Here is a 20,127-nt window from a genome sequence, read left to right on the forward strand (position 1 = left end):
AGACAGTAAGAGATGTGAAGTATAGGAGACAGTAAGAGATGTGAAATGTAGGAGACAGTAAGAGATGTGAATTATAGGAGACAGTAAGAGATGTGAAGTATAGGAGACAGTAAGAGATGTGAAATGTAGGAGACAGTAAGAGATGTGAAGTATAGGAGACAGTAAGAGATGTGAATTATAGGAGACAGTAAGAGATGTGAAATGTAGGAGACAGTAAGATATGTGAATTATAGGAGACAGTAAGAGATGTGAATTATAGGAGACAGTAAGAGATGTGAAGTATAGGAGAAAGTAAGAGATGTGAAGTATAGGAGACAGTAAGAGATGTGAAGTATAGGAGACAGTCAGAGATGTGAATTATAGGAGACTGTAAGATATGTGAATTATAGGAGACAGTAAGAGATGTGAAGTATAGGAAACAGTAAGAGATGTGAAGTATAGGAGACAGTCAGAGATGTGAATTATAGGAGACAGTAAGAGATGTGAAGTATAGGAGACAGTAAGAGATGTGAAGTATAGGAGACAGTCAGAGATGTGAATTATAGGAGACAGTAAGAGATGTGAAGTATAGGAGACAGTAAGAGATGTGAAGTATAGGAGACAGTCAGAGATGTGAATTATAGGAGACAGTCAGAGATGTCAATTATAGGAGACAGTAAGAGATATGAATTATAGGAGACAGTAAGAGATGTGAATTATAGGAGACAGTAAGAGATGTGAAGTATAGGAGACAGTAAGAGATGTGAAGTATAGGAGACAGTCAGAGATGTGAATTATAGGAGACAGTAAGAGATGTGAAGTATAGGAGACAGTAAGAGATGTGATGTATAGGAGACAGTAAGATATGTGAAGTATAGGAGACAGTCAGAGATGTGAAGTATAGGAGACAGTAAGAGATGTGAAGTATAGGAGACAGTCAGAGATGTGAAGTATAGGAGACAGTAAGAGATGTGAAGTATAGGAGACAGTCAGAGATGTGAAATGTAGGAGACAGTAAGAGATGTGAAGTATAGGAGACAGTAAGAGATGTGAAGTATAGGAGACAGTCAGAGATGTGAAGTATAGGAGACAGTACGAGATGTGAAGTATAGGAGACAGTCAGAGATGTGAAGTATAGGAGACAGTACGAGATGTGAAGTATAGGAGACAGTCAGAGATGTGAAATGTAGGAGACAGTAAGAGATGTGAATGATAGGAGACAGTAAGAGATGTGAAGTATAGGAGACAGTAAAAGATGTGAATTATAGGAGACAGTCAGAGATGTGAAATGTAGGAGACAGTAAGATATGTGAATTATAGGAGACAGTAGGAGATGTGAATTATAGGAGACAGTCAGAGATGTGAAATGTAGGAGACAGTAAGATATGTGAATTATAAGAGACAGTAAGAGATGTGAAGTATAGGAGACAGTAAGAGATGTGAAGTATAGGAGACAGTCAGAGATGTGAATTATAGGAGACAGTCAGAGATGTGAAATATAGGAGAATGTAAGATATGTGAATTATAGGAGACAGTAAGAGATGTGAAGTATAGGAGACAGTAAGAGATGTGAAGTATAGGAGACAGTAAGAGATGTAAAGTATAGGAGACAGTCAGAGATGTGAAGTATAGGAGACAGTAAGAGATGTGAAGTATAGGAGACAGACAGAGATGTGAAATGTAGGAGACAGTAAGAGATGTGAATTATAGGAGACAATAAGAGATGTGAAGTATAGGAGACAGTAAGAGATGTGAATTATAGGAGACAGTAAGAGATGTGAATTATAGGAGACAGTAAGAGATGTGAAGTATAGGAGACAGTAAGATATGTGAAATGTAGGAGACAGTAAGAGATGTGAAGTATAGGAGACAGTCAGAGATGTGAAATGTAGGAGACAGTAAGATATGTGAATTATAGGAGACAGTAAGATATGTGAAGTATAGGAGACATTAAGATATGTGAAGTATAGGAGACAGTAAGAGATGTGAATTATAGGAGACAGTAAGAGATGTGAATTATAGGAGACAGTAAGAGATGTGAAGTATAGGAGACAGTAAGAGATGTGAATTATAGGAGACAGTAAGAGATGTGAAGTATAGGAGACAGTAAGAGATGTGAAGTATAGGAGACAGTAAGAGATGTGAATTATAGGAGACAGTAAGAGATGTGAAGTATAGGAGACAGTAAGATATGTGAAATGTAGGAGACAGTAAGAGATGTGAAGTATAGGAGACAGTCAGAGATGTGAATTATAGGAGACAGTCAGAGATGTGAATTATAGGAGACATTAAGAGATGTGAAGTATAGGAGACAGTCAGAGATGTGAAATGTAGGAGACAGTAAGAGATGTGAAGTATAGGAGACAGTAAGAGATGTGAAGTATAGGAGACAGTCAGAGATGTGAAGTATAGGAGACAGTACGAGATGTGAAGTATAGGAGACAGTCAGAGATGTGAAGTATAGGAGACAGTACGAGATGTGAAGTATAGGAGACAGTCAGAGATGTGAAATGTAGGAGACAGTAAGAGATGTGAATGATAGGAGACAGTAAGAGATGTGAAGTATAGGAGACAGTAAAAGATGTGAATTATAGGAGACAGTCAGAGATGTGAAATGTAGGAGACAGTAAGATATGTGAATTATGGGAGACAGTAAGAGATGTGAAGTATAGGAGACAGTCAGAGATGTGAAATGTAGGAGACAGTAAGAGATGTGAAGTATAGGAGATAGTCAGAGATGTGAAATGTAGGAGACAGTAAGAGATGTGAATTATAGGAGACAGTAAGAGATGTGAAGTATAGGAGACAGTAAGAGATGTGAATTATAGGAGACAGTAAGAGATGTGGATTATAGGAGATAGTAAGAGATGTGAAATGTAGGAGACAGTAAGAGATGTGAAGTATAGGAGACAGTAAGAGATGTGAAGTATAGGAGACAGTAAGAGATGTGAATTATAGGAGACAGTAAGAGATGTGAATTATAGGAGACAGTAAGAGATGTGAAGTATAGGAGACAGTAAGAGATGTGAAGTATAGGAGACAGACAGAGATGTGAAATGTAGGAGACAGTAAGAGATGTGAATTATAGGAGACAGTAAGAGATGTGAAGTATAGGAGACAGTAAGAGATGTGAAGTATAGGAGACAGTAAGAGATGTGAATTATAGGAGACAGTAAGAGATGTGAAGTATAGGAGACAGAAAGATATGTGAAATGTAGGAGACAGTAAGAGATGTGAAGTATAGGAGACAGTAAGAGATGTGAATTATAGGAGACAGTCAGAGATGTGAATTATAGGAGACAGTAAGAGATGTGAAGTATAGGAGACAGTCAGAGATGTGAAATGTAGGAGACAGTAAGAGATGTGAATTATAGGAGACAGTAAGAGATGTGAAGTATAGGAGACAGTAAGAGATGTGAATTATAGGAGACAGTAAGAGATGTGAATTATAGGAGACAGTAAGAGATGTGAAGTATAGGAGACAGTAAGATATGTGAAATGTAGGAGACAGTAAGAGATGTGAAGTATAGGAGACAGTAGGAGATGTGAATTATAGGAGACAGTCAGAGATGTGAAATGTAGGAGACAGTAAGATATGTGAATTATAAGAGACAGTAAGAGATGTGAAGTATAGGAGACAGTAAGAGATGTGAAGTATAGGAGACAGTCAGAGATGTGAATTATAGGAGACAGTCAGAGATGTGAAATATAGGAGACTGTAAGATATGTGAATTATAGGAGACAGTAAGAGATGTGAAGTATAGGAGACAGTAAGAGATGTGAAGTATAGGAGACAGTAAGAGATGTAAAGTATAGGAGACAGTCAGAGATGTGAAGTATAGGAGACAGTAAGAGATGTGAAGTATAGGAGACAGACAGAGATGTGAAATGTAGGAGACAGTCAGAGATGTGAATTATAGGAGACAATAACAGATGTGAAGTATAGGAGACAGTAAGAGATGTGAATTATAGGAGACAGTAAGAGATGTGAATTATAGGAGACAGTAAGAGATGTGAAGTATAGGAGACAGTAAGATATGTGAAATGTAGGAGACAGTAAGAGATGTGAAGTATAGGAGACAGTCAGAGATGTGAAATGTAGGAGACAGTAAGATATGTGAATTATAGGAGACAGTAAGATATGTGAAGTATAGGAGACAGTAAGATATGTGAAGTATAGGAGACAGTAAGAGATGTGAATTATAGGAGACAGTAAGAGATGTGAATTATAGGAGACAGTAAGAGATGTGAAGTATAGGAGACAGTAAGAGATGTGAAGTATAGGAGACAGTCAGAGATGTGAAATGTAGGAGACAGTAAGAGATGTGATTTATAGGAGACAGTAAGAGATGTGAAGTATAGGAGACAGTCAGAGATGTGAATTATATGAGACAGTAAGAGATGTGAATTATAGGAGACAGTAAGAGATGTGAAGTATAGGAGACAGTAAGAGATGTGAAGTATAGGAGACAGTAAGAGATGTGAAGTATAGGAGACAGTCAGAGATGTGAATTATAGGAGACAGTAAGAGATGTGAAGTATAGGAGACAGTAAGAGATGTGAAGTATAGGAGACAGTAAGAGATGTGAAGTATAGGAGACAGTCAGAGATGTGAATTATAGGAGACAGTAAGAGATGTGAAGTATAGGAGACAGTAAGAGATGTGAAGTATAGGAGACAGTCAGAGATGTGAATTATAGGAGACAGTAAGAGATGTGAAGTTTTGGAGACAGTAAGAGATGTGAAGTATAGGAGACAGTCAGAGATGTGAATTATAGGAGACTGTCAGAGATGTGAATTATAGGAGACAGTAAGAGATGTGAATTATAGGAGACAGTAAGAGATGTGTATTATAGGAGACAGTAAGAGATGTGAAGTATAGGAGACAGTAAGAGATGTGAAGTATAGGAGACAGTCAGAGATGTGAATTATAGGAGACAGTAAGAGATGTGAAGTATAGGAGACAGTAAGAGATGTGAAGTATAGGAGACAGTCAGAGATGTGATGTATAGGAGACAGTAAGAGATGTGAAGTATAGGAGACAGTAAAAGATGTGAATTATAGGAGACAGTAAGAGATGTGAAGTATAGGAGACAGTAAGAGATGTGAAGTATAGGAGACAGTAAGAGATGTGAAGTATAGGAGACAGTAAGAGATGTGAAGTATAGGAGACAGTCAGAGATGTGAATTATAGGAGACAGTCAGAGATGTGAATTATAGGAGACAGTAAGAGACACTTATGTGCAGTTTGTAGGGGGCAGCACTGTTCTCTACTGTACCTGTTAGTGGGAGGGCTCTTTGGCTTCTTCTGTACTTTCCTGGCTTGTCCTGGAGACTCACCCACCCTGAGAGAACAGAACGATACACATCAGAATCATTTTTATTTTATCTCCGTAAACATTCCTATAATCCAAGACTCCCATCTCTCTATCCCCTCTGGTTAGGAATTAAAAATATTGTGATTTTACAATACATTCAATTTCAGTTTTTGACAGAAAGACAGACATACAGAGAATGACATATAGTGACAGTGACAGAGAGTAAGAAGGAAAGCGAGAGAGAGAGAGAGACAGACACACACACACACATAAACCAACAGACACACTTTCATTAATGGACAGAGAGAGAGTCAGACACAGGCAGAGACAGAGACAGAGGATTTGTGTAACCAAGGTCGTGTATCTCTGCATCCCCCGTGGCAACAGCCTATCAGGCATCTCTGCCTGGCGCTGAGCACTATTGACTGGCCAGTCCACTAACACCACTGTTAACGCCACCTGAACACTGAACACTGATTGGTCTGCAGCCTGTCGATTCCCTCCCATCACTAAACACAGAGTCTAATAGAGCGTTCAGCACCAAGCTAAAAGGGAAGCAGACATGGGACAGGAATCCAGCTCCAACTGGGATGACAGAGTTCAGCTGACTATCATCCATGTCGGCACCCAATGTTCTAATCTATGACAAACACATTCTATGCATAGGAACAAGAATGTTACTGTTGTGGAATGTATGTTGCCCATGAACATCCATATAGGGCCCTGGTCAAAAGAAGTGCTCTACATAGTTAATAGTGTGCCATTTGGGATGAAGCCCTATGCACATTACGATGTCATCCGCTACATTTGTTCATTTTAAATGACTGCACAGGGAGTCCTACGAATGACCTTGACAAAATGGCAAATCATCCTACACTTTATCCCACTAGCTACCTCTCACACTGCACCTCTCTGAAAACATTAGTCAGCCACGCTGTGCATTGTTATGACTGAAAGTGGGAGTGTGATTACATTAGCAGCCCACTCTTCCTGTTTTGTTTGGATTTCCCAGGTTGCAGTTTTCTTTATGGGAGGCGCCATCTGGCGGCGGTAACGCCACACTGCACTCTGGAGGAAGGTCAATGATGGCGGGGAGGGGGAGGGGAGAGAGAGGGGTACTGACATTCAGCAGGGAGCAGCTGTGCATTGAAGCAGCAGCGTCTCTCTCATCTCCTCTCTCCTCACCCCTCTCCCCTCTCCCTCCTCTATTCTCCCCCTCCCACCCTCCTCTATTCTCCCCATCCTCTCTCCTCTCCTCTGTGTAGACTGACAGACAAGGGTGAAAATCTGGCTGCTGATCAAAAAGCATCACGCTCACCCCCTTCCTTCCCCTCGCTCCCTCCATCTCTCTCCTCTCCTCTCTTCACCCCCTTCCTTCCCCTCGCTCCCTCCATCTCTCTCCTCTCCTCTCTTCTCCCCCTGCCTTCCCCCCCTCCATCTCTCTCCTCTCCTCTCTTCACCCCCTGCCTTCCCCTCGCTCCCTCCATCTCTCTCCTCTCCTCTCTTCACCCCCTGTCTTCCCCTCGCTCCCTCCATCTCTCTCCTCTCCTCTCTTCTCCCCCTGCCTTCCCCTCGCTCCCTCCATCTCTCTCCTCTCCTCTCTTCACCCCCTGCCTTCCCCTCGCTCCCTCCATCTCTCTTCTCTCCTCTCTTCACCCCCTGTCTTCCCCTCGCTCCCTCCATCTCTCTCCTCTCCTCTCTTCACCCCCTGCCTTCCCCTCGCTCCCTCCATCTCTCTCCTCTCCTCTCTTCACCCCCTGCCTTCCCCTCGCTCCCTCATCTCTCTCCTCTCCTCTCCTCTCTTCACCCCCTGCCTTCCCCTCGCTCCCCCCCTCCATCTCTCTCCTCTCCTCTCTTCACCCCTGCCTTCCCCTCGCTCCCCCCTCCATCTCTCTCCTCTCCTGTCTTCACCCCTGCCTTCCCCTCGCTCCCCCCCTCCATCTCTCTCCTCTCCTCTCTTCACCCCTGCCTTCCCCTCGCTCCCTCCATCTCTCTCCTCTCCTCTCTTCACCCCTGCCTTCCCCTCGCTCCCTCCATCTCTCTCCTCTCCTCTCTTCACCCCCAGTCTTCCCCTCGCTCCCTCCATCTCTCTCCTCTCCTCTCTTCACCCCCTGCCTTCCCCTCGCTCCCCTCCATCTCTCTCCTCTCCTCTCTTCACCCCCTGCCTTCCCCTCGCTCCCCCTCCATCTCTCTCCTCTCCTCTCTTCACCCCCTGCCTTCCCCTCGCTCCCTCCCTCCATCTCTCTCCTCTCCTCTCTTCACCCCTGCCTTCCCCTCGCTCCCTCCATCTCTCTCCTCTCCTCTCTTCACCCCCTGCCTTCCCCTCGCTCCCTCCATCTCTCTCTTCTCCTCTCTTCACCCCCTGCCTTTCCCCTCGCTACCTCCATATCTCTCCTCTCCTCTCTTCACCCCGTCTTCCCCTCGCTCTCTCCATCTCTCTCTTCTCCTCTCCTCTCTTCACCGCCTGCCTTCCCCTCGCTCCCTCCATCTCTCTCTTCTCCTCTCCTCTCTTCACCCCCTGTCTTCCCCTCGCTCCCTCCATCTCTCTCTTCTCCTCTCCTCTCTTCACCCCCTGCCTTCCCCTCGCTCCCTCCATCTCTCTCTTCTCCTCTCCTCTCTTCACCGCCTGCCTTCCCCTCGCTCCCTCCATCTCTCTCTTCTCCTCTCCTCTCTTCACCCCCTGCCTTCCCCTCGCTCCCTCCATCTCTCTCTTCTCCTCTCCTCTTTTCACCCCCTGCCTTCCCCTTGCTCTCTCCATCTCTCCTCCCCTCTCCCTCCCTCCATCTCTCCTCCTCTCTCCCTCCCTCTCTCTCTTCTCTCCTTTCCTGTCCCTGTATCCTATCCCCCTCCCTCCTCTATTCCCCTCCCACGTATAGAAGCACAGAGACAGAGAGAGAGAGAGAGGGAGAGAGAGATTCAGATAGAGATAGAGAGAGGGAGAGAGAGATTCAGATAGAGATAGAGAGAGCGAGAGCGAGAGATGGAGGCTGGTGGGTCTGTGCAATGCTAATTTAGTAGACTGAGCAGCCTCGTCAGAGAGCAGTAGAGATACACAGACACAGTCCCAGGCACCCCCCCACCCAGGTCTCCATGGAACTCTGCCTCTGTTCTCTGTTCCTCTGCTCTCCTCCTCTCACTGTTCTACAACACAGACACAGACACCAGCAGGAGGGATGGAGGAAGGAAAGGAGGGAGGAAGGAAAGGAGCAATCTCACATGGGCAGGGAACCGCTGCACACACAGGCACACACACACACACACACACACACACACACACACACACACACACACACACACACACACACACACACACACACACACACACACACACACATACACGCATGCACGCACACACTCACGCATGCACACACACACACACAGGCACACACACACAGGCACACACACAGGCACACACACAGGCAAGCACACACATGCACACACACACAGGCACACACAGGCACACACACACACACACACACACACACACACACACACACACACACACACACACACACACACACACACACACACACACACACACACACACACACACACAACAGGCAGACATATACACAGGCACACACAAACAGCAGGCACATATTGTGCAAACTCACACAAAAACATATGAACATTGTGAATGTTCACAAACACACACACACACTCACAACACATATTACACACACAGTAGGAGACAAACAGAGGCTGTTTTTGTGTTCTCTGCGGATGTGTAGAAACAAAAGGAGAGCAGCGGGCCGTTACATCACAGAGAGACTCAGAGATACAAAGAGAATGAGAAAGGGAGACAGAGACTACATATAGAGAGAGAGAAAGAGAGAGAATATAGAGAGCGACTGAAGAGAAAGAGAATACTGAAAGACAGGGAGAGAGATTCAGATAGGGAGAGAGATTCAGAAAGAGCAAGAGAGGGAGAGAGAGAGAGATTCAGAAAGAGAAAGAGAGGGAGGGAGAGAGAGAGATTCAGAAAGAGAAAGAGAGGGAGAGAGAGAGATTCAGAAAGAGAGAGGGAGAGAGAGATTCAGAAAGAGAGAGGGAGAGAGAGATTCAGAAAGAGAAAGAGAGGGAGAGAGAGAGAGATTCAGAAAGAGAAAGAGAGGGAGGGAGAGAGAGATTCAGAAAGAGAAAGAGAGGGAGGGAGAGAGAGAGAGATTCAGCAAGAGAAAGAGAGGGAGGGAGAGAGAGATTCAGCAAGAGAAAGAGAGGGAGGGAGAGAGATTCAGCAAGAGAAAGAGAGGGAGGGAGAGAGAGATTCAGCAAGAGAAAGAGAGGGAGGGAGGGAGGGGGAGAGAGATTCAGCAAGAGAAAGAGGGAGCAGCGGTGCATTGAAGCAGCAGCCTCTCTCTCATCTCTCTCCTCACCCCTCAGAAAAAGAAAGAGAGAAGGAGGGAAAGAGAGATTGAGAAAGAGAGAGGGAGGGAGAGAGAGATTCAGAAAGAGAAAGAGAGAGGGAGAGAGAGAGATTCAGAAAGAGAGAGGGAGGGAGAGAGAGATTCAGAAAGAGAAAGAGAGAGGGAGAGAGATTCAGAAAGAGAAAGAGAGAGAGATTCAGAAAGAAAAAGAGAGAGAGGGAGGGAGAGAAATAGAGAGAGAGAGAGAGAGAGAGAGAGAGAGAGAGAGAGAGAGAGAGAGGGAGGGAGAGAAATACAAAGAGCGAGAGCGAGAGAGAGAGAGAGAGAGAGAGAGAGAGAGAGAGAGAGAGAGAAATAGAAAGAGAGAAATAGAAAGAGAGAAATTGAAAGAGAGAAATAGAAAGAGAGAGAGAGAGAAATAGAAAGAGAGAAATAGAAAGAGAGAGAGAAATAGAAAGAGAGAGAGAGAGGGGGAGACTGCTGAGGATAAGGGGGGAAGCTCCACACCAGTGCAGTTAGTAGGCGTGCCCACCTTGTCTTTCACAGGAGCTGGTTCACTGGCCAGCTGCATCCTCCATCCTCCACTACTGCACACTGCAGCTAGCTTTCATGTCTACAGTAGTGCAGAACCACACACACACACACCGGGGCGCGAGCACACACATTGCAGCTTTCACGTTAGCTCAGAGCAGAGACTCAGGCACACAGACACTGCAGCTTTCATGTTTGCAGTGACCATGGCAATTAAAGGCCCCATTCTGCGCTGGCCATGGAGAATAACACACACACATTGCAGTGCTGTGAGTGCTGGTGCGTTCTATTTCAGCAGGCAGGTGTACATATGTCCAGAGAGAGAGAGACCTACTGAACCTGCAGACAGTATCACACAACACACACAGATCACCCATACACTCTCAAAAGCACAATATTCATTTTTTTCATATATAACATTATCTTTGTGCACTTGTTTTGAAGTGAACACCAATCGCCCTCATACATAATTTGTCTTTGTCTTCCAGGCTTTGTAAAATAGAGCAGCACCAGTGAGCATCACCTATGCAGTACGACAGACAGACAGATAGGACATCCCCCCCCCCACCCAAACCTGATGATGAGTCATGATGAGACGTCATGACGGACAGACGCATCGGCCAATGGGGACAGCTGGGGATCCTCTGAGGCTCCACCGATAGCAGCAATACAGACACTAGACAGCAGGTCCCTCAGAGCAACCCCCGTAACCCCTGGCAACGGCACTGCTTTATCTCAGCCACCCCTGATAACCAGACAGAGAGACAGAGAGAAAGAGAGAGAGACTGCATTGTCTGTCTGACAGACAGTCTCCTTCACGGACAGACGGACTGCGGTGTTTTGAGAGAGTCTTTCACAGCCCTGTCTGTCTGTGTCTAGAGTCTAGACACCTGGCAGCCATGGTTACTTAGAGACCCCCCCTCCAGAGAGAGTGGGGGAGAGAGAGGGGGAGAGACATGGGGAGAGACAGGGGGAGAGACAGGGAGCTGTTTTAAATTCACGCTGCACTGTTCTGCCTCTGGAACGGTCGCTATCATTTTTGGACACCTGGTGGATTGCGATTGGCCAGAATAGGCCCCCTCCGGCTATGCTGTCCGAGTTCCAGGTCGCGGTGTGTGTGTGACATCGACTGTGTGTGCGTGTGCTTGTACAAGGAAGGGAATGAGCGTGTTCCAATTCAAGATGTCATGCGTCAGAAGAAGCTGCCCTCCCCTGGATGTATCTCAATGTGAGCTTAAGTGTTATAAAAATGTACATGTTTTAACAGATTCTAAATATGATTCTGATAATGACAGAAAGAAAAAATGACGGTATTTTAATATAACGCTCTTCTTCTTCCGGTATGTATTTTGATGTGCATATTACGGCTATACGACACCATTGAGTCAGCGTTGGTATCTGTCCCGCTTTGTGTTCAATTAAACATTTTTATAAAAATAAAGGTTTCAATATTCACACTAGCGTACTACTTAGAATGCATGCCTTATACATTGCTTCATTCTAAGTGGGTAGTGTGCTAATTTGGATATTGGGGGGGGGGTCAAAATTCTGGGGGTCACCGAGTCGAAGTTCAGCCGTGTGCTCATACAACATGATGTACAGGAGACGCCACATCATCACCATAAAGGTTAAAGGTCAGGGCTTAGGGCCCGGCCGGCATCATCTCACACGTCACGTCATCTCATCTCACCACAGTTCTTCATCAATATCTCTGTCCATGATCTCCATCACCAAAGGCTGCTGTCTCCATAAACATTAACAAGGATTCGACTCCAAAAGATTCTTAGTCCTATACAACTTAAGTTCTCAGCACCATAGAGCTGAATCAACTGTACAGAGACTCAAATATGTCATAATATGGACACCGTACAGTAACACAGTCCTCCCCATTAAATGGGGAACCGTGACTGTTGTACGGTGTCCATATTCGGACTGTTTCAGTTTTCTGACTCCACATCAAGTGTGTCTCTCTCATTCCTTTCTCTGTATGTGGCACTCACAGTAGCGTAGCCTGTTCCCCTTACTGCAGCATTCTCACACACACAGACAGCCTCTTTAGGGTGTAGTGTACAGTACTTCAGTACTACTTTAGGGTGTAGTGTACAGTACTTCAGTACTACTTTAGGATGTAGTGAACAGTACTTTAGTACTTCATATCAGTGGACACACAGTATTAGGGCGTACAGTACAGACAAGAGCAAAGCATCACACCACAAACCTCTTCTTCTGATTCTTCATTATGATGCTCTCATTATTTAATGGTGTATATAAGTATTTGACGCTGTTTAAATGTAAGATGTGATGTACTAATATAATTGTGTATAGTATTTCCTAGAGATGTTTATTTTCTATAAAATGAATATGTTATTGCTTATAAAAATGTTATTAAAAGAATCCATTAAAAAAAGAGACTTTTGGGAATGTCACTCGTTCTAAGTTGAGCATGCAGTTTTTTTTATTGTTCATGTTTTCATTGTTTGAATCGATGACACTACAGCATCAATTTGTGTGAAATGTTTTTGTAACGCCAATGTCAAATATACCAGCACCTTTCAATGCTGCCCAGACCAAGGACTGTTCTTTTTTGTCATCTTCTTCCAAATCTGCACTGACACACAGACACACATTTGTGATCATTAATGACAGACTATGAGGACAGAAATACACATGTAAGAACAGGACATGTCATGACACACAAAGGTGCACACACACACACACACACACACACACACACACACACACACACACACACACACACACACACACACACACACACACACACACACACACACACACACACACACACACACACACACACACACACACACACACACACACACACACACACACACACACACACACACACACACACACACACACACACACACACACACACACACACACACACACACACACACACACACACACACACAGTACACACACCACTGTTATTATAGTTTAGGTTTTTTATATTCATGTTTATTTAAAAAATGTTGCTTTTTATTTTAAATTCAGTTTAGTTTCAGTTCATTTTCAGACCTGACTTGCTAGTTTTTATTTACTTTTAGCTGTATCAACATATTTCTATTCGTTGTTATATTATTTAGTTTCAGTTTCAGTGTTAAAGACAGAAAGCATGTGTTGGAGCAGCAGTAATACATAAGGTCATGGGTCAGGTCATAAGTTAGGTTCAGTTTCAGTGTTAAAGACAGAAAGCATGTGTTGGAGCAGCAGTAATACATAAGGTCATGGGTCAGGTCATAAGTTAGGTTCAGTTTCAGTGGTAAAGACAGAAAGCATGCATTGGAGCAGCAGTAATACATAAGGTCATGGGTCAGATCATAAATTAGGTTAGGTTTCTAAAATAAAGTCAATCTCAATGTGACTTGGATTGAAAAATAAATAGCGCTGAGACAGGTGCAAAAAATATGTTGTAAACACTCTAAACCATGTTCACACCAATCCAATGCTTTTTAACTTTAGTAGTACATGTAAGAAGAATGACGTTTCCTTGTTAGCTAGTGATAGCTACACTGTAAAGGGGTTGCCATGAATTTGACAGTAACTTACAGGCAGCAAAGTGGCAAGTAAGTTACTGTATTTCATATTGCAGTACATCTACTGTAATCTAAACACAGTATCAAAGCAAGTACTGTGTAATGACACAGTATAATACCATGGAATGATGAATGCGTGAATAATTGACTGGATGAATGAATGAAATTTATTGAGGGGAGATGGGGTTTGTATTTCACAGTGTTTTATTGCTAGGGGGCTGGCCTACGCGGGGGAAATGTAGGGAAAATGGTGCAGCACAGTTCTAGGAAAAACCGTTGCTTTCAAACTAGGGATTCGGTGGCTAATTGAGGTAAGACTAATTCTGCATGTATGAACTACACATTGACACATCCAGCCCAAAGCGGGACATTTAAAAAATACACAGTAATCGCCAAAGTTCAGGAGCATGTCTTTCCAAACTGACAGCCACTACAGGGCAAAACAGATGAAAAAAAGACATGGAAAAATACTCAAGCATTAAAGGTTTAAGACTTGCTGCCACTCTAATCTGTCCCCTATTTTAAATTGATGGGGCATTACTACCACATACCAGTTAAATTGGTACAGCACTCTTAATATATCCTCCTGTCACGTTCGTCGTAGTAATTGGACCAAGGCGCAGCGGGTTGAGTGCTCATTTTCACTTTTTATTTTGAACACTTAAATAAACAACACAATAAAGGACCGCACAAACAGTCTTGCAGGCTAACCACAGCAGTGCAAAGAACAACCTCCCACAATTCCCAAAACAAACATACTCCTAATTATAGGACCTTCAATCAGAGGCAACAATAAACAGCTGCCTCCAATTGAAGGCCCCAATCCCAATTACCTAAACAAAGATCTAAACACCCTAGAATAGACATAGAAATATAAACATAGAACAATGACCAAAACCCCGGAATACATAAATCAAACACCCCTCTACATAAACACACACTAAAAACCATATAAAACAAATACCCCCTGCCACGTCCTGACCAAACTATAATAACAAATAACCCCTTTACTGGTCAGGATGTGACACCTCCTATAAGACACTCATCAAACTATGTTAATGAGACAGAAACAACAATACCACTAGTGGTCAAAATGTTTTCAATGCTCCAAAAATGCCATATACAGCAATTATTCCCCCCCCACACACACACACACACACACACAATGTTCCCACAAAGCACTACAATTGACAGCATACTGCTGTAAAACTTTGACTAGTTTTGTGTTAGTGTGGTGCAGAGCCTGTGAGCAGAGTTGTGGTTGGAAGACCTGTTCATCGCTCTCTTATGGAGTGGCGCTTGTCCACCGCTCTGTGCTCCAGGTCCTTTCCCACCCTCTGCTAAACACTGCTATGCGCCCCCGAGGGTGAAAAACACTGCCGCTCCAAATCCACTCCAATCAACCAATCTATTTTTGTGAATACCTGGACCTACCAATTGGTTTTGAAGTATTGAAACCAAACCATATGGATTTGAATGAAAAGTATTTGAATAAACATAAAAAGGTGAACGTAAGAAGCACACATCATTTCAAATAGGCTACATGTCTTATTAAACAGAATATAAACACTCTAAATAGGTCAGCAGTGAGACAAAGAGCAAAAATGAATTATTTAGTCTATGTTATTTCAATTACTTCAAGGTCATAGCCTACAAAGAAATACATAGTGAAGCATGTGTGAGTGTGACACTCGGCTGGTAGGGACATAAAGCTCTCAGTATTTAAACAACTTTTGGTTGAATTAAATCATTATAGTCTATAAATTGCGCATATAGGCTGTGACTTACTTAGAATGAAATACAAATTAAATGAAAAATGACAAATTAATGCCATTGAATTCATTTTTAGAAACATGAGTTTTGCCAGTCCGTGGCTTCAGGCTCATGTGATGGTGTCTGGAGAGCAGGCCAGCAGCGGAGAATACCCTCTCTAAACTTTCAGAGCCACTGGGGATGCTAAACACCTTTCGGCCACTCTTGCCAGGTTGGGCAGAGATGCAGAGTTGTTTTTTTATTTTTCTATAGGCAGGCCTAACGTTTTTTTTAGGCAAAATAACCAAATCAAAACCGAAAGCTCCTTGAACATGGGAATATGCCAGGGCCAAAATCAATTATGGCCTATTGTATAGGTAATAGAACAAAAATGAACGAAACGTATAAGAGATCTGATTTTGTGTTTATAAATACTAAGCTACAATGACAGTTATCTACCCACCTCGTTCCTTTCTGCTAGCAAGTGCACATAAGTACACCATCATGATTTTGGGATACGTATCTTTTCAGATTCAACATTGATTTTTTAGTTGTGGACACTACATGTCCGCAATCCCTCTCTTTAGTTGTGGACACTGCATGTCCGCAATCCCTCTCTTTAGTTGTGGACACTGCATGTCCGCAATCCCTCTCTTTAGTTGTGGACACTGCATGTCCGCAATCCCTCTCTTTAGTTGTGGACACTGCATGTCCGCAATCCCTCTCTTTAGTTGTGGACACTGCATGTCCGCAATCCCTGTCTTCTTTAGTTGTGGACACGACATCACTGCACTCCCTATCTTGCTATTGGTCCTCATCTTTTTAAGTCACCATGATTTTTCACCTGTGTGTATTATCAGTTTCTTTATGAACATATTTAGTAAACTCCATGACAGTAGCTAAAGCAAAGGGCTGTAGCAGCACACAAGTAGACTACAAATGCATGCTGGGCCAGGCATGCACTGAGCTCGTAAAATGAGCGCTTGTGGAGCGGTACTGGAGCAAAATTGGACGCCCCAGCCTTTGGCAATCTCGAGCCACACTCCAGTCAAATTGGGCGAGCTCCGCTCCAGCTCCACTCCAGTTCCAGTTCCAGCTCCGCCTCCAGTTCCAGCTCCAGCTCCAGCTCCGGTCACATACTCTAGTATGGTGACAGCAATGCACAACATCGCCATCTTCTGGACGCATTTACCCGCCAGATTCAGCAGCGTAACCCCAAAACCCTGGACTTTTCCCAGAAAACATTTAAAAACATTTTCATGATGGTTTTTATTTTATTTAGTTCGTTTTGGAGCCCAAGATAGAACTATAATGAAACTATGGTTTCAAACAGGTTTGTTAATAATTTTATTTCAGTTTACTAAATTGTTTTTCATGATTAGTTTTCATTTTGACATTTTTATAATAACATTTATTTGGCAGGTGCTTATATTTGTCCTATTTCACACATATACAAGTGTGTAATAACACGCATGTGTGAATTAACCCAGGCAGTTAACCCACTGTTCCTAGGCCTTCATTGGAAATAAGAATTTGTTCTTAACTGATTTGCCTATTTAAATAAAGGTAAAATAAAATGTGTTTTTTGCATATCCAACTCTCCCTGAGACACCCTCGGACAGTGGGGTCACAGCCAGGGTCTGGCTCCCTGAGACTCCCTCGGAGAGTGGGGTCACAGCCAGGGTCTGGCTCCCTGAGACACCCTCGGACAGTGGGGTCACAGCCAGGGTCTGGCTCCCTGAGACACCCTCGGAGAGTGTGGTCACAGCCAGGGTCTGGCTCCCTGAGACACCCTCGGAGAGTGTGGTCACAGCCAGGGTCTGGCTCCCTGAGACACCCTCGGAGAGTGGGGTCACAGCCAGGGTCTGGCTCCCTAAGACACCCTCGGAGAGTGGGGTCACAGCCAGGGTCTGGCTCCCTGAGACACCCTCGGAGAGTGGGGTCACAGCCAGGGTCTGGCTCCCTGAGACACCCTCGGAGAGTGGGGTCACAGCCAGGGTCTGGCTCCCTGAGACACCCTCGGAGAGTGGGGTCACAGCCAGGGTCTGGCTCCCTGAGACACCCTCGGAGAGTGGGGTCACAGCCAGGGTCTGGCTCCCTGAGACACCCTCGGAGAGTGGGGTCACAGCCAGGATCTGCCATTATCAACAGTGACCCTGGACCAATTAGGGTTAAGTGCCTTGCTCAAGGGCACATCAGGATTTTCTTGTAGGATCCCCCATCAAAGCACCACAAGAGACCGAGGCATTTCGTTACAAAATTGTATTTTTATTTACATATCCAGGAATAAACCAATGAGCAAAGAAGGAGAAAGCCAGGGAAGGAAAGAATATGTTGATTAAGAAACATAATAACACTACATGTTGAGATGTGGTTGTGATGATTTAACAGTCACACCACAGACTGACCCAACACACTGGGAAGGAATCATCAGTCCAGTGTCCCTCAGCCAGTCATTTACAATGATACACCATTAGAAACTAGCATGTCCTGGGATAAACAACAAAAGCATGCTAAAGAACCAAAACGGGTTTTACAGTCTTCTGAAAACAAAAACTGTGGTTCTGGAACAGGGTTGTACACACACACACACACACACACAAAACTCTTTCACTCTGTCTTTTTAACATATGGGTCCTGTTCAAAAGGAGCACACGTTTTAAAAACGTTTTGCAACGGAAAACAAAAATTACAGTTTCTTATTGGACAAGAACAACCCATTTTCTTCCATTTGGGGCCTAATGAACAGGACCCAGGGGCCTGACTACAGGAGGGTGTGGCAGCCTCGCTACAGGCCTTCTTTTGAAGAAGAGATGATATTAACAAGAGTATATTAAATCATGAGATCTAGAAATACTAGATGAGACTCGGACTCATTTGTAAGCTATTGGTCTTGAACGGAGTGACTTTGGGGAGGGGGGGGGTCACCACCATAGAAATATAATTACTAGAATGGACATTCCCATTAAAGTCAATGTTCTGTTATGGGTGGCCCGGCGGCTCAACCCTAGACTGGAGCCTATCGCTCGAGGACTCAACACCTCCAACTCTTTCCGATATCATCATAATGGCAGCACACACCTTGCGCAATAGTGCAAACGCTCACATGAGTCTGATGACAATATTGAATGGTCTTTGACCCTCCTTTGCCACAAAAGAACATGGACACTGTCCCCTTTTTTGATACACTTAACCTATGTTTGTTGCCATAGTTGGTAAGTAACACATACCAAATGGCACCCTATTCCCTTTTGTGGTGCACTACTTTTGACTAGGGTCCATAGGAAGTAGTGCACCATATAGAGAATAGGGTGCCATTTGGGACGCATCCATACTCCCCATTGGACCCCAAGCCTCTGCCTATGCTACACAATGAGGGTGGAAAGTAATAATGATCACCCAGACAATGGAAAATACTGATCAACAGAACAAATCTCAGACAGATTATAAATACACTGTAAAATATATACACAGCAACAACAATAAAGAAAATAATATGAAAAGGAAAAGCCACAATATTACAGAACTCCTCAAATACAGCCCCTCTGGGCCAGTGCAGATTAAAAGACGTGACAGAGATGCAACATTTCAGACCATCGCAGATAGAAACAATGTATAGCTCTGTCATGGTCCTCTTTTCAACATGATAGAGAAACCCGTCTGCTCTACACGATATATTTCTATTTCTTTTCTGAAATGTTGTGCTCCTCAAAAAGACCAGTCTGTCCCAACGCAGTTTGCTCCTCCCACCGCAGCCAATCAGAGACAGCCACTCTCTAAACACACCAATCACAACAGAGTGCTTCGCTTTGTAAGGTGCATCGTCCAATCAAAACATGGGGCTAGTAGTGTATAACTGCAGGTAAAAACCTTTCCCCTTCCTCTCACCCTCTCTTGCTCGCACACACACTCCCAGCCATCACACCTTCACAGTCCTGCAGAGGGCGCCAGAACCCCACCCAGTGGACACACTCCGCCACTACAGTGCATTTCACGCAGGGGAATAGAAAAGAAACAGAAATGTGAACCTATATATCCTGGATGATGACGACTAGCTTACATGACAGATCATGTCAACAATGTCAATAGCAACACTTTACTGGGGTGAAGTCCTCCCCTGCTAAACTGTCACTCTGAGAGCTGTCTACTGACAGGTGATATGAAACTAATGGCAGGTAACTGTCAGGTGTGTTTATTCGTCTGTCTGTATGCCTGATATGATTCTCAATGTCTAGTTAGACTGTCTGTATGTCTGTTTGTCAGCTGCAGGCCAAATGCCAAAAACCTCCTTCATCCATGTGTGTGTATGTGTGTGGGGGGGGGGGGCTGGTCTCTCTGCCTCGCTCTGTATAGTCTAGGCAGAGGTGACAGTAGTGCCGCTGCCCAGCTTAATGATCATCTGCTGGCAGTCGTGGAGGGTGCGCTTGTCCCCCAGCTTCTCCAGTGTCCGGGCTGCATCCGCCAGCATGCCCACCCGCTGGCCCGGTGCCGACAGGAAGGAGGGGGGCAGGTAGCGACACGCCAACATCACCGCTTCAGCCTGCTCCCTCTGGCCAGGACGCATCTCACACTCCTCTGTAGAATCACACACACACACACACACACACACACACACACACACAC

General features: G+C 44.3%; 2 protein-coding genes across 3 annotated transcripts in view; one reads left to right on the forward strand and one right to left on the reverse strand.

Moving 5' to 3' along the window:
• LOC106597211 (retinoic acid-induced protein 1) overlaps window positions 1-12,767 on the forward strand; it is a 167,028-nt gene extending 154,261 nt beyond the window's left edge. The window contains exon 4 of the mRNA XM_045715556.1: window positions 10,684-12,767. Within this exon, the coding sequence (XP_045571512.1) occupies window positions 10,684-10,692 (9 nt within the window). The 3' untranslated portion in view covers window positions 10,693-12,767. The remainder of the gene's footprint in view (window positions 1-10,683) is intronic.
• A 4,984-nt stretch (window positions 12,768-17,751) lies between these two features.
• The window catches only part of srebf1 (sterol regulatory element binding transcription factor 1), a 29,765-nt gene continuing 27,389 nt past the window's right edge, over window positions 17,752-20,127 (reverse strand). The window contains exon 19 of one of the 2 annotated variants that reach the window (XM_045714317.1): window positions 17,752-20,079. In XM_045714317.1, coding sequence (XP_045570273.1) covers window positions 19,859-20,079 — 221 coding nt within the window. In that variant the 3' untranslated portion in view covers window positions 17,752-19,858. 2 annotated transcript variants of the gene reach the window in all.

This window comes from Salmo salar, chromosome ssa03 (assembly GCF_905237065.1).
Source record: "Salmo salar chromosome ssa03, Ssal_v3.1, whole genome shotgun sequence".
Lineage (NCBI taxonomy): Eukaryota > Metazoa > Chordata > Actinopteri > Salmoniformes > Salmonidae > Salmo > Salmo salar.